The sequence below is a fragment of the Lepidochelys kempii genome, chromosome 13 (assembly GCF_965140285.1).
Source record: "Lepidochelys kempii isolate rLepKem1 chromosome 13, rLepKem1.hap1, whole genome shotgun sequence".
NCBI classification, from domain to species: domain Eukaryota; kingdom Metazoa; phylum Chordata; order Testudines; family Cheloniidae; genus Lepidochelys; species Lepidochelys kempii.
In genome coordinates this window covers 3,919,666-3,945,925 of record NC_136392.1, presented here as the reverse complement: position 1 = coordinate 3,945,925, position 26,260 = coordinate 3,919,666, and the positions used below count along the sequence as shown (strand labels likewise).

The following is a 26,260-nucleotide window of genomic DNA, read 5'->3' as shown; positions in this document are numbered from 1 at the left end:
TTAATAAACATACAAATATCACTTTTCACAGGCGCAGACTGACTAGCTAGCAAATCTAAAAAGAAAACGCAACCAAAAAAGCAAAAGAAACAACAACAAAATACAAGGACATGCAAAGCACCTTATTTGTGTTTCTATTTTGTTTTAGGTCCAGTAAAGAAATAGAGACAACTGTACATTATTTTTATTATTCAGTCTGTGGAAAACCCCTTCATACATAAATTACTGTGATTTGGAAATGTCTGTGTGCCTATTTATTTTTTTCCTAAAGTTAATTAAGTATTTTAGGAAAAATTGTCAGAGCGGCCACCAGCAAGAGTTGGTGGCCGCACTCTGACTCCACCAAAAAATGTGTTGTGAGAACCCCAGCCCTAGATCTTACACCAAAGACAACACCTGTAGCCAATCCTGTAATAAACTGTCAAAAGGTTTATTAGCTAGGATAAATAAATTAGTTATTTAAAGGTGAAAGCAAGCAAACATCTACACCCAAATGAGTTGCAATCCAGCTCCTAAGAGTGACAGAATTGCAGTGATCTCTCAATTTGACATGTCTTTTAGGGCAGACCCAGGGATAACCCGAAGAGATCTCGTTTCAGTTTACAGCAGTGGTTTTTAACCTGTGGCCCAGAGACCGCTGGGGGTCCACAGACTATTTCTTAAGATTTCCAAAGGGGTCCCCACCTCCCTTTGAAATTTTGCAGGGGTCCGCACAGGAAAAAAGGTTGAAACCACTGAGCTAGAGTCTCTGGCCCTGTGAGAGTTCAAACAGCAAAGAGATGAAAAATCATGTCAGCTATTTTTATTTTCCTCTTCCAGCGTTCAAATGGCTGGGATGAGGCCTTCTGCACAGGTGGAGGGGGGAAATAAACAAAGCTTTTGTCTTATGAGGGCCCACTTAATTTTTCAGAGTCTTCCTGGACAGGTGGGGGAACGAGTCCCGTGCCTGGCTTCACAAGTTCAGAGCAAACATTTTCAAAGTTATAAATTGAAACTTACATATTTCCTTATTTGCAGAGTTGTTGTTGCCCTGTCAGTCCCAGGATATAGAGGAGAGGTGATCTCTTTTAATGTCCTCACCCGCCTTGTCTCTCTTGTATTTCCTTATAGCGTGGAATACAGACATAACAAGTGAGATTAATGCATGCAGCAAATTAAAGCATTTCACAGAGTCTAATTACTCAATAAATTCTAACAATACAATCACACCTGTCACAGGTGAGCTGGTTTGTTTTCCAGCTGTGGGTTCGTCAGTTCTTAGCTCACACCTACGGTCTTGGCCAGAGCTGGCACTTGGCTCACCAGCATCACAGCGTGACTCTGCAATTTGTGCAGTTAAATCATAATAGCAATAATATTACTTGGCACTTAACGTCTTGATTGCCACCACAAACAATAAATAACTCTCCTAGCAATGTGCTAGGAAGGGAGGTGGTGCTAGTCTCACTTTGCCTGCAGGGAAATTGAAACATGAGGTCCGATGCATCCTTGGCATAAGTCAAGTAAAACGGTAGCATTCCACCTGGAAAGAATTTGTCCCATGGGAAGATTTGTGGCTTTACCTTTTCCAGCCCACTGTGGTAATTGAGTTGGGCCGGATTTCCATAGCACCCAGGAAGCCAGGCTGGGAGCAAGTTGCCGTTTGCCCCATTGCTGCATGCACACCGGATTTGCAGGAGACAATTAAGTGCGCCAACATGAAAATCAGGCCCAAAGGCCATATGTTGCGTGATCTAAGTACAAGGAACTTGCTGGGTCAATGGGCGCATTGCGTGTGGCCACAGGGCAGCGGATGATCTTTGGTTATGTCCTAAGGCTCACAGGGAACCCCGGTGGATGCTGTGTCAGAGATGGCAAGCTGAGGACTCCATGAGGCTGGGAAGGTGCCTCGCTTGTGTTTAGGATTATTCTGGACTGGGATCAAGCACTTTTCCCCCTTAGGAATGACCTTATTGCTGATGCAGATGAGATATATTGTTAAAGTGCAGTCGCACGATGACCCAGCAAACTGCTGGCTCAGTGAGTATGGCTGTTGGTGAAAAGCTGTGAATACCCAGGCCTTAGGACTTGTTTCTCTAACACTGGCTAATCAATAGGCAGGAGACCTTGAGCATCCTCCTATCACACTGAGCTGCCTTGGGTTCAGGGACTCCAGATCTGTGTCACTATTAGATTGTCTTTGCTTTGCTATTAGCATATCAGCAGGTTATCTGGGTATCCCCTGGCCCCAGAAGAGGCCAGACACAGCCTCGCAGCTGCTCCTCTCAGGCAGGATAGTCTCTGGAACTGCAGATACGTTTGTCCGACAGAGATTTGGATTTTCTTGTTTGTTTTTTTATTTTCCAGCATTTTTTAGATGGAAATGCTGGTCCCACATCAGTCAGGGATTGACCTAGGACTAAATGAACTTTTGCTGGGTCCCAAAGGCGCTTGACTAGCCGATACATTGCAGCGTTTAATTCTGAACTTCTAGCATGGAGTTTTATCTGATATTTAGACTTGAGTAAATTTTAGCTTTTTAACTACATGTCCCCCCTAGGTAAAAATCCCTTGAGCTTGGAGCCAAGTGAAACAACACGGAACTGCCTTGACCTTCTCTCCAAATGCACTTTGTCCTGATGGACTCCATTGTGGGGAGCTTTCTTGGTGAAATTTTAACAAAATTGGTAACAAAAATAAAAAGAGGCGATGCGGGGGGGGGAACGTCCTCAATGGGATACTGACAGGGCGGGGGGGAAGGGACTGCAGGCTGTTGGAGAGTTACTGCAAGGACCCGTATGTGGTGTCTGGTTTTCAAGATGACTCTCCTTTCTGGTCAGGGGGGTTTCTCTCTCTGGTAACTGGAAAGATCGATATCGTGCTGCTGTCCTCGCTGTACCATCCTGGTCTCCCATCAGCTCACTTCCTGGTCATGTGGCTCCATTTCCCCGTCAGACCATTCCTCCCATACCCCGACCACAGAGCTCTGCACTCTCTGTATTAATCCTCTCCTCCCACGTGCTCCAGCCCCACAGCCTCTGCACGTTCTCTCTCCACATGCTGCTGTGTTGTGATGGATGGTCCGTCACTGGCATGTTTAAATTAGGATTGCATGGGCTGCGGCGCCCAGGGGGCCACCTGGGCTATGGCCCAGCTACTTTTTGGTCCCAACTTGGAGGAGGTGATCCAGTGGTTCTGGGGCAGGATGGGGGTGGGGCGTCACAGAGGGACGGTGGCTGGAGCAGGGACAGGAGCTGCTGCGGGCCGAGTGCAGGGTGTACTCCAATTCCTGCCAGAAGCAGGATCTCTGTCACACACACACACACTTCAAATGGTGCTCTGCGGCTCCTGCAAGATGGCAGGGTTTTCTCAGAGATCTGCTCTGCTTCAAACGGGAATTATTGCAGGGAAGTCCAGAGTCTGGTGGTGTACAAGAGGCTCACAATTGTCCCTTCTGCCTTTCTAATCGGACTCTCTGGAACCTCCAGTCCACATGCCACATCCCCCATCAGTCGGCCCCCGTAGTGTTGTTTAACACTTGTGTAGTGATCGCACCTGGCTAACCAGGTCAGCACCCTCTAGGGGCCGGGTCCCGGACACACACAGTAAATGACAGCCCTGCCCCAAAGCATGCACATGCTCCTAATCCCTCCTTGGCCTTTCCCATGCTGAGCCGCCACTCTTCTGTGCCCCTGAGGAATTTCTGCTTCCTGCGTGTGGACGGGGAGCTTGGTTACACTCCCAGTGCCGTTACTTGTTCTGTCCTTGGGCAGCTCGGGAAATGGACTAGGCTAGTAGCCCGCTGTCACTGCTGGCAGACTAAGCAATCGGTCTAGCATGCTACAGTGAATTTCTGAGAAACCCGTGGAGGTCAGCCCGTCTGCTGCTTTAATCCCATTATGATTATGTCTGCAGGGTAGGAAAGCAGCATCTGAAGGGGATTTCACCCAAGTGGGGAGCCAGGAATGTCTGGGTACTAATCTCAGCTCTAATCCCAAAACCTGTCAGCATTGGTGTGTCCCTGTAGCACAGGTGAGGAGGATCATATCTACTCACCTTACAGGGGTGGCAAAAGAGTTGATCAGTGACCGGACCACAGTGCTAAGGGTGCTGAGGATTAGAGCTATTCCAAATTATTATTTCTATCTCCATTGCATCCCCACCAAGCATGCTCTGTGCTAGGTGTTGCATATACACCTGGGAAGAGACAGTCCCTGCCGCAAAGAGCTTGCATTGTACAGTATACTCCTGATTTTCCAAAACCCTATTCTCTAAACCTCCACACTGTCCGTCCTGGGGGGGACAAGGGAGGGATTTGGGTGACGTGGAGATTTGTATAAGAGAGCAGAGCCCCCGGGCTGCAGGGTCTCCTGGCAGCTAAACGGCTCCTGTGACAGTGCAGGGAGCCTTCCGCACCCCTGCTGTCACAGGAGGGCTCCTGCCCTCTCTGTTACCTGAACTCCTGATTATTTGAATAAAATCCATGTCCCTGCTGCTCTTCGGATCATCAGGAGCATTCTGCATCTAGATGGGCAAAGGGCGGGAAAAACAAAGTCTTGTTATCCCCATTGTACGGATGGGTGGATAGATGCAGAGAAGTGAAATCACTCGCCCACGGTCACCCAGGGAATCTGTGGCAGAGCAGGGATTGAACCAGCTCTCCCAAATCTTGTTCTGCTGCCCGAACCCCAAGAGCATCCTTTTTCTGATCACTATGGTCCGAGAAATGGCCTTTTGAGTGTTCCCTTGTGCTCCTTGCAACCCACCATCCACCCCAGCTCGGAAAACGACATCTCTTCTTTTACATCTGTGTTGCTGCAGCGTCCAGCGGCTCCCCCAGGAAACAAAGCCAAGTTGTGCTTGGTGCTGAAAAGTCATACGATTATTTATTATGTAGCCTAATCGGTAAATGGGAGTTGATTCTACATAACATGCGGTGGCCTGAGAGGCTGGTGCCTCCAGATCAGGTACAGGAGTGAAATTGTTATTAAATTGAGGAGCACACGAGAAACAATCCAGTCCATGTTCTCTGACTAGCAATGGTAGAAATGTATAGCTGCGAAACTGACAAAATCGTGAACTCTGTAACATAGCAAAGGAGACAGAGCCAATATAGAATGTCCAGCACTTGCGTTACTCACATCATGCTTGTGGAGAACCCCGAAGTAGGCCAGGTGATCTGTGCATAGTCATCAGGTTAGCGCGTTCCCATGTATCCCACCTCCCATAGGGAGGGCTGCCCCCGTTCATGTTCAACATTGGTTACAGCCTCCTTTCCTTAGACATACTTCCACGTCTCAGTAATATTGGGGCTCCTAATTCTCGTAGGTTAATTAACCCATGGCATCCTAATCACTAGCGTTTATGTCAGTCAGTTGCTATGGTATTTCTGCAGTTAGTATATGTATGTTTTGGTTAAACTCATCAGCTGTTAAACTTTTCCTTAAAATTCCCTGTTTGCAGTGCATTCTATCAGTTAGTTCCCCCTTTTAACTTAAAGCTTTAGGCCTTGCTTTAGTCATGTTAAGCTAAACAGTCCTACAGGCCTGAGGCCTGTAGGTCCTTGCTTTACAGCCTTAATCCGTACATACACCTCTCTGCGGTATCTAGGTGTGTTTTTCAGGGATATGGCAGGCTACCGTGATTTGTATTGCCATAGCACCTAGGAGTCCTAGTTGTGGCCCAGGACCCCCATGCGCTAGGTGCTGTATAAATGCAGATGAGAAAGGTGGTCCCTGCTTCAAAGAGTTTACAACTGATGTCTAGGGAGACGACAGATGGCTACAGGGATAAATATACAAAGCCTGTACAGTAAGAGACAGGGTGCCATCCCTTCTAAATAAAGACATGCAGTTTGTAGGTTCAGCCTTGCAGTGTGAGATTTGATAGTTTAATTCCGTGTGTTGTCTGCAAAGGTTTTGAAACAAACACCCAGAGATGAGTCAGGGGTGATTTATTTCTAGACGCAGCGTAGGTGACTGAATCTGAACGGAGAAATTCTAATGATGCACCGGCTTTCTGCTGGGTAGTTTAATGACTACTTTCTGCTTCAGTAAGTGATCTCCCATTGGGCTATGATTTTGCTGCGTCTTAGAAGCTAAAGATTGGGCCTGATGAGTGTGTGGTTGGAGTGCTACAAGGTATCTGGGGTTTCTGTAGGTCATAGCCTGCCTTCTGAGTCAATGCTGTACTGATGCCAGGGTGCTAGAGAGGTATTTGGATTGGAGTAAGATGAAGGTCCTGATCATGTATGGACATTTAAAACACTGGGCACTTTCAACATCTGTAAGGGGGGCAGGGGAGGGCTGGCCATGGTGTGCTGGGGAAATTCCAGCGCGAGTTGATTCTGTTACCTGAATCCCCCCGCAATTTCAATTGGACGTGGGCTATGTCTCATCCCAAACTTTTGCCTGGTTCTTCTGTGCGTTGTTAAACAGCTGCTGTGTTCCACCCCAGAGGTGGGTGAAAGGATCCTTGCTTGTGAAAATGCTTTGCAACGAGAAGCTTCTGTATAAAATGAATGCAAGATCTTGCACTTGGCTTCGTTCTTTATAACAGGGCTGAAGCTACTACAAATACTGCGTTTCCTTTCTCTGGAGATTCCACTCCTTGAGGTGCTAACCAGAGGCCAGAGGTGTCATTTTGGGGCCACTGATGTGGGTTTTCGCCCTAGAACTCAGGTTTTGTCTGGCCTGTGGTGCCAGAAGGATTGATTTATTTAAGAGACAGGCATGTGCCTGGCCCTGCACCAGGTGTCTGCCCCAGGTGCTTTGTCTTGTGGTCAAGGTGGGCAGGGGATGGGCCTTCACCTTGTAAGCAGTGCCCCATAATGCTGTCAGCAGTGCAGCTCCACAACCCCCATCATTCTCCAGTTTCCTCCTGAGACCTGAAGGATTGCTTATGGGATGCTCCCAGCCACTGGTTACCCAGGAAACGGCCCACAGAAGGCTTCCAACCCATTACCCATGGGGCTGTGCACTGAGCCGTGAGTCACCTTTCCCACATCTGGACTCTGACTGCTCGGCAGCCCGACAGGGTGTATTCGTTTCTGCTGGTGCGTCCATCACCTTCTTATCTAGGTGCTGGCTGCAGCAGTTAAGGATCACTGCTGTGATAGTCAAGCTCGCCGTCAGTGGAAGCAATAGGGGGGGTGTGTGCGGGGGTTGATGGGACAAAGAGGCAGCAGGACCCCAAGGCAACTAGCACAGAAAGGAAACCTTCTGAGCACTTAGTGCCTGGATTGCGGGGGGCCTGAGGGCAGTGAGGCTGCAGCTAAGCACAGAGGTGCCAGTGGAATGAAGGCACAGCAGTGAAGGGTACAGTGGGATATACCTGTCCCACGTGGTGTTCCATTCGGACAGTGTTTCTCAAACCAAGGAGGAGGGGGCAGGCTGATTTCAGGGGTTGCAGACAGAGGAGAGGGCCGCCGTGGGTGGGGAAAGTTGCAGGACCCCGGAGCTGCCCCATCCCCCTTCCATCCCCATCCCAAGCTTGGTGCTGTTGCCTCCCATGTGACCTCTAATGGTACAGTGCTGCAGGCTGCCAGCCCAGGTTTCTTCAGTCTGCCCTTGGGGCACCAATAATGGCTCTGCCGGGGCTTCCAGCGCGTGGGGGAGTGGGGAAGGCAGAGACAAAAGGCGAGGGAGGAAGTCAGCAAAACACATGGGAAAGAGGAAAATGGAGAGAAAAAGGAGGAAGTGCCCCAAGCAGGAAGGGACAGCGAGGCTGGAGAGATGGCAGCAGGTTTGTCACGGGAAGGGCCCCACACGGCCATCCAGCAAGGGAGGCTAGGAGCCCGGCCTTGAATGTCTGTAGCTTGCTCCGGGATCCGGCAGGGAAGGGGGTGTGCAGAGCAGGTTCACCGATGGGCTGGAGGCAGGAGTCCCCTGAGTGAAGGGTCCCTTCTGTCTGTTTTGTCAGACTACGGGACAACCCTCTTCCCCCCCCTTGCAGTGGGGCAGCAGTGTTCATGTCCTGAAAGCAAGACGTCCGGTTTCCCAAGAACCTGACCAAGTGCTGAGCGGGAGTTTTCCTTTGGTTTTGCTGTGGCCGAGATGATGCATTTTTCCTTGCTCACTTCAGAAAATTCAGGCGCTGGGATGGGTTATTTTACCACCTCAAATACCTCACTTGTTGTTTGTTTCTCTCTAGGGTTTTAACCTTGCGTCGATGGCCAGGAAGGGCTCACCGAGCTAGGACCCTGCCTGCTCTTTGGAGCCTTCCTGAGCATCTGATCTGCTTTTAGAGATTTGTAGCTGTTTTCCCTTGGCCGCTGGGGAACATGCCTGCCGTTAGCGGCCTCGGCCCCCTCCTGCTGGACGGCCTGCAGAAGCGGCTGGAGCTGTGCCTGGTGTGCTCCAAGTGCAGCGTGAGGGAGAACGAGAGCACCTACGGGCGGAGAGAGGTGGAGCATCGCTGCATGCAGGAGATCCTCCTGGCCCGGTGCAGAAGCAAGAGGAGCCAGCTATGGAAGAAGGTGGGCAGAAGGCCGGGCTTCCCAAACCCGGCACGTTACGCGGTCTGCAGATACTACTCCCCAGGCCTAGGGTGCAACAAGCACAGGAACCAGTGCACCTTTGCCAGCAGCAAGGAGGAGGCGATGGTGTGGAACTTCGAGAGAGAGCACAAACTGGAGCGGCGTGTGCTGAAAGCCATGGTGCTCCAGGCACAGAAAGCAGGCAGTAGCAATGGCCTCCCAAGCCAGGAAGTGCCCAGCACTGCAGGGGAAATCCAGAGCGAGTTTGGGGGGCAGTTCCAGGAGATCTGCAAACTCTGCTTTTACCAAAGTCCCCAGAAAATATCCTCCAGGGGGCTGGCGAGGCTCTGTGAGGAGCACGGTGCTTGGAAAGCTCTCCTGGTCCATGTGGTCACCGATGGAAGGAGGAAGAAGCAGTACACTGCGATCAGGCCGTGGCCAGAGTTCATGTCGCAGCTCAGTTACTGCATGTTCATCTCCAGAGGCAACCCGTGCAAGCACGGGGCACAGCGGTGCAACTATGCACACAGCGAGGTGGAGATGGCGGTGTGGGAGGCTGAGCAGAAGCATGGCCTGGCACGCTCGGACCTGCTGCCAGTCTTAGCGATGTTCAGCGAGAACGGCGACAAGCCAGCGCAGCCCCAAGTCCAGTTCTACTGCCGGGCCTGCTTGGTGACCTTCAGCTCCCAGGAGAGCTTCGAGAACCACTGCTCCCTGGTGGAGCACATGCAGATGGTTTTGGCTGACCCCATGATCCAGTGGGCTCACCGCACGCCTCCCTATGGGCTGACCACATTCACACTGTGCAATAGGTAAGCCTTGCATGGCTGGCCTTGTCTAGCAGGCAATGAGCAAACTGCATGGGTCCCTGCAAAGGGGGCACAGCGGGCTGATGACTTGATTCTAGATCATCTGTCTAGAGAGACAACCCAGCTGGCCTAATGTTTGGCGTCACTTTGGGGTGTGATAGTTCTCATGTGTACAGAATCTGCCCCGTATTTGGAGGAGAAAGGGTTAAAAATCTCTCCCTGAACCAAGCAGGGACTTTGGGTATATGGTCTCCTAGCAGAGTAAAATGAAGCAGAATCCGGCTTGGGGTGGTTCCTTATTAGGACAGGGAGGATACAAGGGGGTAAGTTTGGGGGAAGTTAATTTTCAAGTGCCTCCATGAAGGCCTGGGCTCTTCTTGACCTCACGAGAAGGGGGTGAAGAACCTGCCTGCGGCATCTCTGGGGAGTTGGGACCTATAACTCTGCACTGGTGCAGCACCAGCTGGGCTGGCAATGGGGGAAGCACGCAGGGTGCAGGGGGTGTTACTGCCATGTCACCTAACTCTGGCCAGAGCAAGTTGAGATGACGACAGAAGACAAAATGCTTCTGCCGTCATTCAGTGGGGCACTGCTGGTCCCAGTTCTGCCAGTATTGTGGCCTGCTAGGAATCCCCAGATAATCCTTGTCCAGGTGCAGGAGGGTGCTTCATTCCCCATGCGGTCTCAGGCTGGTCAGAGTAACCTGTGTGCTTTGTTTTGCATGTGGAATTTGTTCCCTCACAGAGGGGATATCTGTGAATATGGCGAACGGTGCACCAAGGCCCATTCTGTAGAGGAGCTGCAGGAGTGGATCCAGAGAGCGAAGGCTGTCGAGAGGAACAAGAAATCTGCCAAGAGAGACGGGCTCCTCTCCTACCAGGACCGTCTGGTTGCTGAGTACAAGGAGTGCCGCAACGAGGTGTTCATTGTACGTCCCCATCTGCTGGGTGGACACTGGCTGTGGGGCACGTGGATGATCCGGCTGATTGGAAGGGTTTTGAGTTTGCTTAAAGCTGAATCCTGATAAAGGGTCAGATCTTCAAAAGGGTCTTGCGACAACCTGGTGGCAGCATTAACACTTGCGAAATCCCTGCATTTGCACTGGCTGGCTACGTGCCTGGCTGCCCCAGGAATGCCGGCTGTGTGTGCACTTGCATGTTTGAAGGGGGTGTTTTCAGAGGCTCTTGGAATAGTGCATCCCAATATCTCCCCACCTGCTTCAGCAATGTGGGCTGATTGCCCCCAGGGCCTGATCTTAAATAAGTCTTCCCTTGCAGGGTGTGCGCCCCTGGGGCTAATGCATGCGAGCCTGGAAGCAAAATGAAAGTGAAATTAACGAGTTCAGACCATTTTCATTGTAGACCATGAGAGAGGCAGAAAGCAAAGGAAGGGGTTAAATGGTGAAATGTAAATTAGATCTTAAACGTATATTTGAGACTTAATCTTGAATGTGTGTGCTGTCCCTGTCCTCCAGCCCCCAACACGCCCCGCACTGCCCATTCCCAGGCTTCTCTGAGGAAGGAGTAGGCCTGTTAAAGAACACACTCTGTGCATCAAGCTGTCCTGCTCTGCCATGTGTCCTTCCATCTTTCCAAGCCCTCGCTGGCTACACTGATGAGAAGCATTGGGGCTCGAATCCCTCGCCATGCCCTTTTGGCTGTCCTGCTGCAGCTGACAGTGCTGGGGCTTACTGACAGTTGCTGTGTGTGTGCGATCGTAAGGTGAAACACCTGGCTCTTCTTGTCTCCTTTCCATTAGCTTTCTGAGCAGGTTGATGGTGTCATGGTTACCTGCGAGCAGCCCATGCGGGTGCATTCAGAGGACAGGAAGATGCGATACAGGTGGAAGTTCAAAGTTCACTCCCAGGTAAGTCGGATTCTCTGTAAAGAAAGTCCAGGGGTTTGAAACCAGCTCTTCCCAGCGGTAGAGAATCGCCTGCTCTTCCACCCCTGAGGGGCTGCTGGAGGGAGTCTCTGCATGGTTAAGGAGTAGGAGGAGGTTGGGGCATGTAGATGAGGATCTGTTCCAGGCGCCCTGGGGCCTGCTGAGGCAAGAGGGGGAGAGAGCTCCTGCCCAGAGGTGTTACAGTTCTGACCCGGGTTATGTTTGGGCCAGGGCTCTGAAAGCAGGGCTGGGCATGTGCTGAGCATTGGTAACCTTCCTTATCGTGCGGTGGGGGGGTCTGGCTATGCTGACCGAGCCCCGTTCCTGCCTGCTGCGGTGCTTCAGGCAAAATAAAACATTCTTAAGCCTGCACAGGCTTTGTGGGGAGGGAATGTGGCCAGGGAGGGATCTCGTCTTGCTCATTCCACCCCTGCTGCCTTTGCTTGCTCTTTGCTAGGTCCCAGGACTGACCCTTTATGGAAAATTCCTGAAGAGGTTAATGGAGATGATACCCCACAGAGTTCCTTGGGAATCACTCTAAACCTCTCTAGAATTGAAGAGGGAATGGGACCATTTTGTAGGTTCCAGTAGGAATTCTCTCCCTGCTGTGGAATTCCATAGGGTGGTTGGGGGGAAAAAAGCCTCGTTCCCTATTTAGTTCTATTGGGCTTTTGCAGAGGGGGTGGCCAGATGGCGGGTCCCATGCAGGGAGATTTCTCTTCACCGGGTATTCTCTTCCCTTCTAACTGGCAGATGCCTCTGAGGCACGTGGCATTACTGAAGAGAGATCCTGGAGCCACCTTCTTCCTAGCAGGGGACGGGTTCCCGCGGGGCCTCACCTACATCCGGGGGGAGCGGTTAAAGGCTCTGCCATCACCGCCGCTCTCGTGCCTGGTGGAGGTCTGCATGGAGTGCTGCACGTTCGGCGTCTATGAGCAGTGGGTCGTCTTTGACTTCGGCAGCCGCCCCGTCCTGGTGCGGAAAATCCAGGCCAAGATCGGCAGACGGGAGTTCCCCCGGCACGGTAAGGAGGGCAGCCGCTTTGTGAACTTTCAGCGCTGGCACAGTGGCAACCGGGTGATCGTTCCCAGCGTGGAGATGACCAGTGACGAGGTGGACCTGCTAGCCAAGTACAAAGCGCCAGAGCTCTCCCTGGAGTTCCGGCCCGGCAGCACCACGAACACGCCCATCACCCACCTCAACTACAGGGAGAGGATGCATGACTTCCTGTTCCGAGAGGAGGAAGCTGAGCAGACCCTGGTTGACAAGTAAGTGTCCCGGCAGTAGTGGCAGATCCAGAAGGGTGAAGGGCTCATCCTCCTCAGAGGCCTGCCTTCCTTTTATCTGCGGTGGTCCAGGACCAATGCTTATTCTGTCCCTTAATCCCTGGTGCTATTTCAAGTCTAGTCCCCATATTCCCCCCCACGCCCATTATGCAGGAATGGTCCCAAGGGACAGTTGCAGGTCAGATCTGTCGCAGAGAAGTGGGGCGCTGTCATGGAAGGTGACGTGTGGAACAGGAAAGAGAGTGATAATATAGGGCTAGTTCTGCTCTGTGGGGTGTGAACATGGCAAGGAGTGGAGGTAGGGAGCCTCCACTTTCCAAACTAGTATATATTTGTATTCGGGGGGATTTGATTTCAATCAAATTGATTTAAATCATAATTTAAATCACTAGTCAGGAAGACTCGATTTAATCATGGATTTCTACATAAAAGTGCATTCTTGTTGGTTGTTATAACCTTCATACATAGTCTTCACAACTCCGAGACAGACGTAGGTTTCATTTTTAGAAGGTACACACTATACATTTTTAAAGAGATTTATTTTGAAAACTTTTCGGATTAGCTTTACAGCTGTATCAGAAAATGAATGATTGTTTGGTTATTTCATTTACCAAAGCGGATAGTTCACCTTCCAGTGACTTCATAAATATCTCCAATTCAATGGGTTAATCGTTAATATTTGGAGGATTTTCTTGCCAGGTTGTATTAGGAGGAGAACATCACCAGACAGGCATTTAAATTATTTTATTTAACTATTTCTCACCTTTCTTTCTTTCAAACATTTTTGCTGTTAACCAGCATGTTACCTCTGGAGACACAAATCCACAATTTGAGAACGGTAAAACTAAGCATCTCTGACGGCATCTTCTAAACTGAGCACTGAGTCTCACTGGGTAGCTAGAAAGATCAACCTAAATTATCTATACGGAAGCCCCTGGAACCCCATAAGATTGGGTCCCTAATCCAATAACTATTGGAACTCATTTACAAAACTTTTCTTAAACATTCCATGAATATATTGTCTCATACTACAGAATCCGAATTTATAATCCCTATTCCATGATGAGATCTCATTTGAGCTATAATGTATCTTAATTAAAACTATCTTTAGATAGGTTTTGTTCCTCAAAAAACTTTTTATCAAAAAAATCCGTGTTTTGGTTTTTTTTTTTATTATTTTAATTCTTTTTTAAATCATTGATTTTTATCCACCCTGTTTGTATTACTGTAACATCTCGGACCCCAGGAATGGACTGGGACCCATTGTGCTAGGGGCTGTACAAACACAGAACAAAGACGGTCCCTGCCCCACAGAGCTTGCAATCGAAGCACAAGCCAGGAGACCACAGATGGTGGGAAGCACTAGGAAACAGTGAGACGCTTTTGGTCAGCATGACAGGCATTGGTCTCCGCGCACTGGCAGCCTAACCGCTGACAGGGGTTTTTTGGCAGGTGCACAGAAAGGAGAGTTTGAAGGGGGAATTTGAAGGTGGATAACGAGGTATCTTTGCCGCTGTTTATGGGGAGCACCTCCCGAGGGTGAGGGGCAGCAATGGAGAAAGCACAAAGGCACTTGCATGAACATTTAACAAGTGTGTGCTTGGAGGCTGGTGTCATGGGCTGATCGCAGGTGGGAGCCAGCATCAGGACAGCGAGTGAGAGATGATGGGGCAGGGGTAGGCTCTGAAAGGCCTAGAAAGGAAGGCAAAAGTGGCGTATATTCGTTGCGATAGAGAAACGGGGAGTCCGTGGAGGGACATAAAGAGAGGGGGGACATCAGCAAGGCAAGAAGAATGATCTTTGCAGCAGCTTTCTGAATGGATATGAGTGGGGCCAGGCTGCATTTGTCAAGGCCGGAGAAAAGGTTGTTGCAGTGTGGGAGGAGGAGAGTTTTAGCCATGTGGATGGATCACAAGGCCTGTATCTGAGAGCTTTTCTGTAGCGAGAGTCTGTAAGATTTAGACGTAACCTGGATGTGGACCTAGAGAGAGGTCTGAATGAAAGCTGATACCCAGGTTACGGGCCTGAGTGACAGGCAGGATGGTGGTGTTGCCCAAACAGATTGGAAAAGGAAGGAACAGGGAGGTTGGGGGGAAGATGAAGAGCTCTGCTTTAGCCCTGTTGAGCGTGAGCTGATGACTGGACATCCAGAAGGAGAAGTCAGAGAGACCAATGGTGACTTTAGTATGGACAGAATCAGACAGGTCCAGAGGACAGAGGTAGATCTGTGGGTTGGTAGAGATGGCAGTTGAATTTGGGTTTGCAGATGAGATTACCCTGAGATAAGGTGTAGAGTCTTCTGAAAGACACAGTGGATGAATGATTGGAGAGACAGGAGGAGAACCAGGAGAGGAAAAGTCCCGGAAGCCAAGGAAGGACAGAATTTTAAGAAGAGCATGGCTGACTGTGTTGAAGGAGGCTGACAGGATAAGGAGGATGAGGAGGGGGATGGAGAGCTGGCTCTGAGATTTGGCTAGGAAGAGGTCAGCAGAGACTTTGTCAAGAGCAGTTTCCATGGAGGGCATGGGACGGAAGCTGGCTTGCAGAGAGTCTAGGCTGGAACTGGGAGAGAGGAACACCAGCCAGCAGTTGTAGACAGTGTGTCCAATGAGCTCGAGATGAAAGGGAGATGGGGCAGTAGTTGGAGAGAGAAATGGGGTCGAGGGTGGGCTTTTTAAGAGGGGAGAGACTCAAGCATGTTTGCATTGTGAGGGGAAGGAGCCAGCGGAGAGTGAGAGGTTACGGAGAAGAATAAGAGAGGGGATGAGAGTAGGCACAAGGGAGGTCAGGAGATGGGGTCACTGGGGTAAGTGGAGGGGTTAGAGGAGGAGAAATGTCTGTCTGTGATGGGGAGAAGGCAAAGCTAGCTGTGGGAGGGGAGCGGGAAGGGAATGGCCTCTGCAGGGGCCTTCCTTTCTCTGGAGTGCAATGGTTGGTTACTCTCCCCCATCCCATCTCAAGCAGCAAGGCAAAATCTCCTGCTCTGAGCCTCCAGAGAGCACCAGCTGGTATGGCTGCCTAATGCTCTGCTGTGCATTCCACATCTTGGCTACTGCCTGGGCTCTGGTTTGTGCTGAGCACTAGCCAGCCGTGGGTGGAGGTTTTCAGTGCTGCTACTTGGGGAGAAACAAAGGGAGCTGTGCTGTGCACCCCACTAGACCCACCACGAGGAGCCGACCCTGAAGGAAGTGGGTGCACCTGGTGCGTCTGTGCTCCTTGGTGCACCGGCTTGATGTAGAGTAGATGGGCGCCTAGGGTGTAGCTCTCCTTCCCAGCAGCCTGCAGGAGTTACACAGGCAGGCAGCTCTCTAAGCCTGGTTTTGAAGGTGTCCCGTAGGAGTTTAGTGCTGTTGAGTTTCTCGAGGATTGGCAACCTGTTTGCCAAACTGCCATTCTTTACGTGTCACTTTTCAGTAAGTGCACGTGGCCGAATCTCCAAAGCAGCTCCTCCCCCAGGTGCCGCAAGTCTGCATGCTGTAATTTGAAACAAGTGGCATTCAATTTGAAAACGCTGCTCAGCGTGATCTCTGGTTGGTCTAGGGGAGCACAGAGAAGAGTCCTGTCACCAGAACACAAGGACCAGGGCACAGGCCCTCTTGTGGGGAGAGGGTGGGGTGAAGAGGTGGGCAATCGGGAGGGGATTCTCATGCTGCTGTGATGCAGGCAGTCCCTCCGCGTAGTGGGGAATATTGCTGATGAATTGTCGTGTGCAGTCATCACTGTTCGCTCTGGTGCCTTCTCTGTCTCAGGCTCAACCTCCAGGTCACCATCTCCCTGACCCCAATGCTGCAGACCCTGTCTGTGGGGATGAAGTGCGCCCTCCCTGGTGAGCTCTTTGCTGAAGTGCCGACCCCTTGTGCCCTAACGCCGGACACCAACGAGGGGTACCTACTGAGCCGGTCTGTGAGCACCGCTTTCCTGGCACCTGACCCGCCCACGGACAACCGGGTGTACGAGGTCAAGGTGGACAGCAAGGCCATCACGGAGAGGAGCCTCTGGCTTCTCGTCCCCAAGAGATGTTGCTCCGAGCTTGGCTTCCAGCAGGGCACCTCCCGCAAGGTGGAGATCCAGTTCCAGATCGACCGGCTGCAGTTCCGGCTGTGGCACTATGCGGTGGACCAGCTGCTGGACGAGCGGCTGATCCTGCCCGACGTTGCAGCCTGTTCCATCCCTCACTCCCCCACGCTCCTGCTGACCGGGAACAAAAAGCAGATGCAGGCCATCTCCTTCATCACTGGCGAGGCCACCAGCTCCAGGCAGGTCCCTCCTCTTCTGATCTATGGGCCTTTTGGCACAGGGAAGACCTTCACCTTGGCCATGGCCACCAGGGAAATCATCAAGCAGCCCAACACGCGAGTGCTGATCTGCACCCACACCAACAGGTAACTTGCTGGCTTTGCCATGGCCCTTCTCCAAGGGAAGATGCTGGGAGGCCATAAACTGAAGGCTGAGTGCTCAGCTGCGCCAGATTCACCCGTGATGGGAATGTGAGGGTTTCCCTAAGGAAACTAAATTGTGTTTCGATGCCAAGAGTTTTGCCAACAGTCCAAACATTTGGTCCATTATGGAAATACAGCAACATTATTCTCTTAAAGAAAAGCATTCTGAGCCTAGATGGGGGCAGGAAGATGTGGGTGGAAGGAAATCAGGATACATTCTTGATGGGGACCTTGATTCTAAGCTAGAGAGATGGGGAGGAGAGAGATGTGTTTCATGGTGTGCTACAGTCATTCCCTTCTGGGTCCTCTTCCCCGGCAACACTGTGGGTAACCGTTACATGCCCGGTGAAATGAAAACTCCTTCGCTTCTGCCCCTTAATGTCCCCTCTTGGCCTTGCCCAGGTGACTTCATTTTTGTATTTGCCCTCAGATGCTGGCTCTTTCCAAAAGCTGCTAGGCTGCGTGTATTTGTCAATATTGATTCTGCAGGTCCCATAAAGAGGAGAGTTGGGGGAGGGAAAGTCGAGATGCATGCAAAGGTGGTAGGCTCTGAACTGGCCTTCATTGTTCCGAGATGTTAAAATGAAAGTGACAATGCGGGAGGGAATGTGCAGAGGAGGGTCCGTTTTCTTTCCTATGGGGACCATTATTTCTTTAATATTTTTTTGAAAGGTATAATAAAAAGAGATGACTTTCAATCTTAGCCTGTGTCCTGCCCTCTGGCTGCACTGGGGCTTGTTCTACTCTCTGAGATGTTTGCACGTACTCCGCCAGGACAGGATTCTAGGAAGGTTGATTGTGGGATGAGGAATGCCTGGGGCCATGCTTTCATACCTGGGACCCTACACATCCTTGTGCCCATGTGATCCCTGGGCATGTGGCGTTGTGACTAAGGGCCCAAGTGTATGTATTCAGAAGTCCCTTAGTAAGTGAGGCTCTAGACACTGTGCAGTCACTGATTAGGCCTTAAATCGCACTCTTGAAAAACATGAGCACAGGCTTATTGTGTGCACAGTGCGGATAACTGAGCATGTACCCCATACGCTAGTTTCTGCACATACATGAGTATCTCCTGCAGGTTGTAAATCAGGGGCCAGAGCTCTGGAAACTGCGAATGAGTGTGTTCCTTGTCCGTTCCCAAATGAATAAACAATGGGACAGACTACCCCAGTGCATCTTCGATGAAGGGCTTGTCTGAGACTCCCACTCACATCCCCTTGCCATGCTGCCTGGAGTGGCTCAGGACCGTGAATGCCTATCTCAGGGCAGATACCCCAAACTGGTGGTGTGTTTTTTAATTAGACTTCACCAAGTCAGTAACAAGTGTGAACTCCTGGATCACTATAACAGTCTTGCCATGGAGTCCCAGACAGCCTCCCATCGATCTTTCCACCCAGACAAGCTGGACTTGGTGATAAATGGTCACTTACACCAAAAATCACAAAATATTCAGGTTACTCCCAGTCCCAAGAGACCAGTCACTTACCCCAGATCAATTGGTCCCCTAGATCTTACACCAAAGACAACATTTGTATCCAATCCTGGAATTATTCTAAAGGGTTATTAACTAGGAAAAACAAATGAGTTATTTACAGGTGAAAGCAAGCAAACATCTACACACAAATGAATTAGAATCCAGCTCCTAAGAGTGACAGAATTGTAGTGATCTGTCCATTCGAAATGTCTTTCAGGGCAGACCCAGGAATAACCCTGAGAGATCTCTTGCTTCAGTTTAGTGTCTCTGGCCCTCTGAGAGTTTGAACAGCAGAGATGAAAAATCGTCATGTCAGCTATGTTTATTTCCCCCTTCCCGCGTTCAGATGTCTGGGATGAGGCCTTCTGCACCTGCTTCTCCATGGGTGGATGGGGAAATTAACAAGTCTTATGATGGCCCACTTAATTTTTGACAGCCCTCCTGGATGGGTGGGGGGACAATTCCCATGCCTGGGTTCACAAGTTCAGAGCAAACATATTCAAAGTAATATTTCCTTTATAGCATAGAATACAGACATTACCAATGAGATTAATGCATGGAGCAACTTAGAAGTATTTCATAGGGTCTGAACACTAAATACATTCTTAGAGGACCATTACCTATTTTAAACAAAACTAACGTACGGCTGAGCTGGTTTGCTTTCCAGCTACAAGTCTGTCAGCTCTTAGCACACACCTATGGCCTTGGCCAGAGCTGGCACTTGGTTCACCAGCATCACACTCCTGTTTTCTCTCTCTTCCAGTGCGGCTGACATCTACATCCGTGAGTACTTCCACGAGTATGTCACAAACGGGCACCCTGGTGCAGTCCCTCTGAGGATCAAATACACAGACCGTTCCATCAGCATGACCGACCCTGTCACTCAGCTGTACTGCTGCCTTTCTCCAAACCAGAGGACCTTCAGGCAACCCACTCAAGCAGAGATCGACAGGCACCGCGTTATCATCACCACATCCATGCTGTCCAAGAACCTGAGGGTGCCCCCTGGATACTTCACCCACATCTTGATAGATGAGGCGGCTCAGATGCTGGAATGCGAAGCTCTGATCCCACTCTCATACGCTACTTACGAGACTCGAGTTGTCCTCGCTGGGGACCACATGCAAGTGACCCCTAAGTTGTTCTGCCTGGGAGGTGAGCAGTCTGCCGACCACACCCTGCTGAACCGCCTCTTCCAGTACTACCAGAAGGAGAAACATGAAGTAGCTCTGAAAAGCAGGATCATCTTCAACGAGAACTACCGCTCCACTGCGGGCATCATCGAGTTTGTCTCCAAGCATTTCTACGTCAGCAAAGGCAACACTATCCGTGCCAGCGGCAACATCCCGCCCCACCCTGAGCTCCATCCGCTCATGTTTTGCCACGTGCCGGGCTCCACCGAGCGGGATATGGCCATGACGTCCTGGTACAACGTCTCCGAGATCATGCAGGTGATCGAGAAAGTGCAAGAGATGCACCAGAAGTGGCCAGATGAATGGGGAGCCCGGGACCTGAAGAGAATCTGCGTGGTCTCCCATGGCATGCAGGTAGGCAGGACGGTGCCAGTGTGAGCCGATGCGTTGTCAATCCGTCATTCTGCACTGGAGCGGCATGGGACGCATTGTTGTTTGTAAATGCCAAACGCTGGACTCGGTTTACTTTCTGTAAACACCCCTCTCTCTTGTTGCTTGCTAACCCTGGATGCCAGAACCGTGAATTTACTTTTGTCCAGGACATTTTGCTAAGGGGGTGTTTACAGCGCATGGGAGTGGAAGGGACGGGTGGAGCAGAGGTGACTTATAAGGGGATGGTTTTAGGTAGGGCAGAGAGTCTAGCACAGCAAATCTGCTGAAGTCCTTCTCAGCCCAACTGGCAATCCAGAATTTTCCTGCCCTTCTCCTTGGTGTCATTCTTCCCCTGAGCCTTGGGAGTCCATTTTGTTCTTTAAGTCTCTCAAATGTGATTCCCACTGCCCGCCCACAGCTGTAGGTCACCCCAGTGAGTCTGAGTGTGTCCTGGGCTCCGGCTTAGAGCTTGCAGAGCTGAGGGGCAGGGTCTTATCGGGATGCACCAAGCTTGGCTTGCCTGGCCTTCCCTGGTGGCTGGTGAGCCTTGGATTGTTAAACAAGATGCTCTTGCATTGCGTGTTGATAGGGAGCCCCTTTGGCAGTGATGGTGGAACTAAAACAAGCTTGAACCCCATCAAATCTTCTTCTCACCTAGTGGCCGTATGATACCTGCTCTCTGGAGATCGGGGGCTGGGTGCAGGTTGCGGGGAGCTGTTGAGCTGCTCCCTGGTTTGTGACTTTGTGACTCCCTTTCCCACCAGGTCAATGCAATAAGGCAGGAGCTGAGGAAGAAGTACCTGGGAGAGGTGGCCGTGGAAAACTTTGAAAACTTACCAGGTTTGTATCTTGCTGAGTGGCTGTTTTTGCTTTGGCAGGAATGGAATCCATTCTTAGTGGCAGGAAAAAGGAGCCATTCTACTCCGGGCTCTCCCTCTAGGCTAGTGAGAACTCGCGTGGTCACACCAGTGAGAAGCTGGGAGAATATTCCCATGCTGCTGGGCGCTGCGGACAGGTAAAGGGGCAACATGGACTGAATGCTGGATGACTAGCAGAGATGCCTCTGGCACCTTCAGAAGCCTGTAAAGAGCAGAGGGGAGAGCGGGTGCAGCTGATGTGCCCATATGGATGTGGGGCAGCCACACAGGCGTACGATGCCATTCTGTTCCATCTAGGTTCTTATCCTGTGCCCACCACAAAACTGCTGGCTGGGCCTTCTAGTTGTGGGGGGGGGTGGGGGGGTGATGTTGGGTGCCCCTCTTGCTGAGCACCACACTCTGAGAACTGGGCCCCTTTAAGGTACCTAAATTGGGTGCCCAGAATCACTCGTCACTTTAAAATTTTTATACAGAATACAATGAGCGCATGCACACTCCCTTGCCGCCGCCCCCCGCAAGGAATTGGTGAGTCGCTTTTAGCCCCTTTCCATGTTGCTGCTGGCCTAGAAAGCGCTGTCTGATCTGTCCAGTTTAAAATGGTTCCCGGTCATTTTTTACACATGAATAGGGTTTTAAACTGAAAAATGTGCTCCTGAAGTATGTCCGTATCCTAGTCTCATCCCATGAAATTGGTTGGGTATCTCTTTATTTCCTGAGAAGCATGAAAACCCTGGACATAGGCGCTGATCCCTTTTATAATCCCGCCTGCAGCCATACAAGCAGAGATGCCCATACTTGCCAGAGCCCCAGAGACTGGGTATCTTGGTGTGATTCATGTCTGTACTCAAGATTCCCAGGATACCAAGGGAGAGTCTAATAATGATGTAAAAGAAGGTGATATGTTGTAACCAACAGGGCATCCATATGCAAAGGCCTCTGGGTACTGACACAGTATAACTGACACATGACTTCCCAGTGAGGCTGCTTGCTGAAATGTGACTCTGCCATGGGAGCTGAAGAAAGAGGGTTTTGGTTTGTTTTTTTCCTCTCAAGCCAAAGAAGATTGATCTAGTTCTTCACTGGTTTTATGGCGCAGCAGAGACATCTTGTGGTGGAAATAATGAATGCCTGGTGTGCGTTTCCCATCTTCACATCCCTCCTTCTTGACAAACCATTTTCAGCCTTTGGCTGGTTTATGAACTCATTGATTGGCTGTTTGTTATCCCTAGTGTTCATGGTTACCGGAGCCAGACGGCATTGTTTCTACTCTCGGACTGGATGATCAAAACTTTTTTTTTAAACAGGTGAATGGTGAATACTTCTCTTCCTGCACAAAACCTCTGGTTCCTACTGGGATTTTTGGAAAGAAAAGCCCATTCCCAAATGTCCCGGTGTACAAACCCCATTCCCATGTGTGTTCACGGGGAGCGGATAACAAGGGGCAGAACACTGTCAAATCGAAGAGTGGTTTGGAATCCACAAACACTGCTCTTGTATTAGTCACCTCGCTCTTGCTCTTGCTTCATCTCTGGCTCCTCACGTGGTGCCTGGGTGTTGGTCTGTATCATGGCTCGCGGGTGGGAAGCCCCTGCAATTCCAAGGAATCTGTTTCATTGAGTTAAATCTCAGGTCACTCTTATCACTTAGGGAAATGATCACATGCGGGTGTTTTTAGCCGGTCACTCCTGGGGGTCCACATGCAGCGCTGTGTAGGCACGGACACCTCCAAAGGCACATGCTCCACCCAGAGAGAGTCCTCCTCATTCAGTTCCCATCAGTAACCTTTTTCTTCTCTCTCCTCTTGTCCCATGCAGGGAGGGAGTTCCGGGTCATCATCATCAGCACAGTTCACACCAAGGAAAGCCTGCTTAGCTCTGCCTCCCCCAACATGGAGTTCTTCAACGAAGCGAGAGTGCTGAACACCATCATGACAAGGGCCCAGTCACAGGTCATTGTGGTGGGAGATGCTGTGGCCTTGTGCTCCCATGGCCAGTGCAGCAAGGTCTGGAAGCGCTTCCTCCAGGAGTGCATCGAGAAGGGCAGCGTGACTCCGGAAACGCTGACGCTGGAGCAGATTAAGCAGGCAGTGTCCGACAAGCAGAGCTGGATCCAGGGAAGCACTGAGCAGCAGCAGCTGTGTGAGGAGGAGGACGACAGCGACACGGATTCCTGGACCTCCGAGTTGGATAACGGAAATCCCGACGATCCCATTCTCCAGGAGCTCCTGGATGAGAGCAAGAACGTCCAGGTGACTGTTTCCGAAGAAGGGTTGCTGAACGTGAACTCCGAGGCCTCGGCCCAGCAGAACGGCCGGCTGGAATATGTCAACTTCTCCTCTCACACAATGCAGGAGTATCTTCGCATGCACCCCAAAATGTACAAGAGGTGTGAGCTGGTCAAAGAGGGGTTTGACAAAGCATCTGCCTTCGCCTTCGATGAGTCACCTCCCCTCAACATTCAGATCAAAGGCAGAGTTCGCTGTGGCATGGCTTTCACTGGCGACCAAGTGCTCGTGGAGCTGCTGCAGACCAGTGCCCCTGAGGGTGGCGCCCTCCGTCCCCAAGGGAGAGTGGTGGGCGTGCTGATGTGGGCCGAGCGAGAGCGGTCCTTCGTCTGCACGATGGACGAGTTCGACCCCCGCGTGATGATCCCCATCGACCGCACCATCACCAAAATATTTGTCCCAGGGCTGAAAGAAAAACCCAATGTTGTCCCCATCCGCAAACTGATAAAGGGGAAGTACCAGGTGGTCAGCTGTGAGAAGATAAGCCAGGAGATGAAAAGAAGTCAGCTTTTCTGTGTCCAAATTATCTCCTGGCGGGAAGGTTTTTACTACCCTCTAGGCATAGTAACAGACATCCTGCCCATGGCTTTGACTCTGGAAGAAGGCTTGAAGATCCTTGATTTGGAGTACGGTCTGGCAAAAAAGTACCCAAGCGAGGTGACCAAGGAGCTGGCCAAAATTACGTCCAGCAAATCGAACCCTCCCAAGGAGAATCTGAGGGACTGCCGGGGCTACCTGACCTTCACTGTCGACCCCCCAGGCTCTAAAGATTTGGATGATGCGATAAGTGTCCGAGATGAGGGCAGTTGTTACGAGATTGGGATCCACATCGCAGACGTGGCTGGCTTTGTTCCCAAAGACAGTGCTTTGGATATGGAGGCGAAGAAACGAGGCACTACTTACTATGCCCCTGGTAAGGAGCCGCTCTGCATGTTCCCACCTCGGATCAGCCAAGACCTCTGCAGCCTCCTGCCACAAAAGAATCGCCATGTGATCTCCCTGTTTGTCACTGTAGAAAAGACGACAGACAGGATGATGAAACGGAACTTCGCTGTGTCCACAATCCGCTCGGACCGGCAGCTGTCCTACGAGGAGGCAGAAAGCATCATTAAGAACCACTACAGTGGGGAAACGAAGGCCCTTCGCTTTGACACCCTTGAGGACTGTATAGCTGTGGCTTATCACTTCTCCAGAGTCCACCGACAGTTCAGGCTGCAGGAAGACTGTTACTATGACCGGCTGGATGAGGAAAGTACCCCAGGCAACAGGGGATCCCACCAGATGATAGAGGAGTTCATGATCATGTTCAACAGCTTTGTGGCCGAGTTTCTAACCAACAAAGACCACACCAAGAACGTCACTCCTCTTCGGTGTCAAATGGAGCCCAACCCTCAGCAAGTGGCTCAGATGAAGAACAAATACAGCCACATCATTCCTTTGTCCATCCACCTCTCGCACCACCTGGGAGCTCTGCCTGCTGGCCCAGCCCCTGCTGGATGGGGTGAGTTCAGCCTCCTGACCCCACTGTGGGAGCACCTCGAGTCAGCTGTGGACGCTCGTGATGTCCACAAGATGCTTGACCTCATTGCTACCGATGACATTCACCCGAAGCTCGCCCCCATCGTCCTGGAGTTCAGGAGGCTGCTGAGCCGTTCCTATTTCAGTCGCTCCAACTCGACCGCTCAGTCTAAGGCGGGACATTACTCCTTGCACGTCGACTCTTACACCTGGGCCTCCTCCCCCATCCGCCGATACTTGGACATCGTGGTCCAGCGGCACCTTCATTCCGTGCTCTGCAAGAAGCCAGTACTGTACTCCTCAGAGGACATTGAATTTCTCTGCCATGACTTCAACAGAAAGAACTTGCGGGCAGTAACCTACGAAAAGAGGGCCCATTCCCTGCAGATGGCCACCCGGCTGAGGTGCCAAGTCCTGCAGAAGATCGCGTTCGTTGTGAGCGTTGAGGGAGTTGATAGGTTCTTTAAAGCCTTGTTCCCACTGAACAAGGAGAGCCTTCCAGATCCCCAACTAATCAACTACCGGGCTCTGCAGTTAGTGGAACAGCCCTCGTTTAACCAAGAGCGGAACAGCATGAGGCTGACGTGGAGGCGGCGAATGTACTCCGTGGTGAGCTCAAAGGAGCACACCCCGCGGTCCTCACCGCTTCGGGACCGCCACATCACCCTCTTCAGCGCTCAGGTGTGGCAAGACGTGCTGGCGGCCATCAGAAAGGAAGAGTTTGAGAGCGTGATTGCTCTGCTTTGGAGCGGCCGGGCCATGGGCCAGAGGCAGGTGGGGAGAATAGAGAGAAGCGACTGCTCGCACTATGTGCGGCTGTTTCTAGAGCTGAGCGCCGGAGATGCTGTGCAACTGCAGCTCACCACGGCGGTTCAGCGGGGATTTCTGGTGCCTTCTGTGCAGCTGTGGAGCGTGACTCCGGGTTTCGAGGTCTGTTTAGAGCACACAGAAAAGCCCATCAACTGCTTCTCGAATTACGCCACGCAAGCGTCAAAGGACAAGTACAAGAATCCACTGGACTATAGCAGGGTGTGGAAGCCGCTCAATGCCATGGAATCTGCTTCGTGCGCTGTGGCAGAAAACGACTCCATTGTCCTGCAGGATGTCAAAATAACCTGGGACAAGCAAAGGAACAGCGAAGGGCAGCTGCAGGGGACTTTCTCCTTAACCAAAAGCTTCCTAGAGGAGTGTGCCATTGATGTAGACTTCAACCACTGTTACATGTGCATCCGGCTAGAAGGTCTGACGCTCAGTGGATGCCGTAATGACGAGGCATGTCTTAGCCACGGCCTCCAGAAACTCAGCTTGTCCAACGAGAGCACGGCAGGTGGCAGCTTCGTGGTTGATCCAGCTACATACACTTGGGTAGCCCATGGGCTGACCGAAGAATGTAGTGACAATGAGAAGCTGGACAGAAATGGTCTGAAGACTCTGAATTTTTACATCCATTTTATGTCCATGGAGACAGTTCCTGCAGAGATCTCCCGGGACTCAGCCAGGTTTACAGTGGAAATCATTCCAAAGATGCTTCCGGATATGTAAGTGTGGGTGCGATATTCAACGTGTAGCTGGTGATTTCAGTCCTTTGCAAAAGAAAGCAGATATGGGGCTAGCTTTCCCCACGCCGCCTTCCCAAACAGAATGGAGCCCTTCTCCTGAGTGTACCTG

General features: G+C 51.1%; 1 protein-coding gene across 6 annotated transcripts in view; it reads left to right on the top strand.

The window, feature by feature from the left end:
* Positions 1-26,260, top strand: part of HELZ2 (helicase with zinc finger 2) — a 52,424-nt gene that overhangs the window by 11,438 nt on the left and 14,726 nt on the right. For all 6 annotated transcript variants that reach the window (XM_073308873.2, XM_073308871.2, XM_073308872.2 and 3 more), the window contains exons 2-9: positions 8,131-9,267; positions 10,009-10,192; positions 11,023-11,130; positions 11,902-12,416; positions 16,184-16,816; positions 19,111-19,894; positions 20,677-20,752; positions 22,605-26,130. In XM_073308873.2, the coding sequence (XP_073164974.1) occupies positions 8,261-9,267; positions 10,009-10,192; positions 11,023-11,130; positions 11,902-12,416; positions 16,184-16,816; positions 19,111-19,894; positions 20,677-20,752; positions 22,605-26,130 (6,833 nt within the window). In that variant the 5' untranslated portion in view covers positions 8,131-8,260. The remainder of the gene's footprint in view (positions 1-8,130; positions 9,268-10,008; positions 10,193-11,022; positions 11,131-11,901; positions 12,417-16,183; positions 16,817-19,110; positions 19,895-20,676; positions 20,753-22,604; positions 26,131-26,260) is intronic.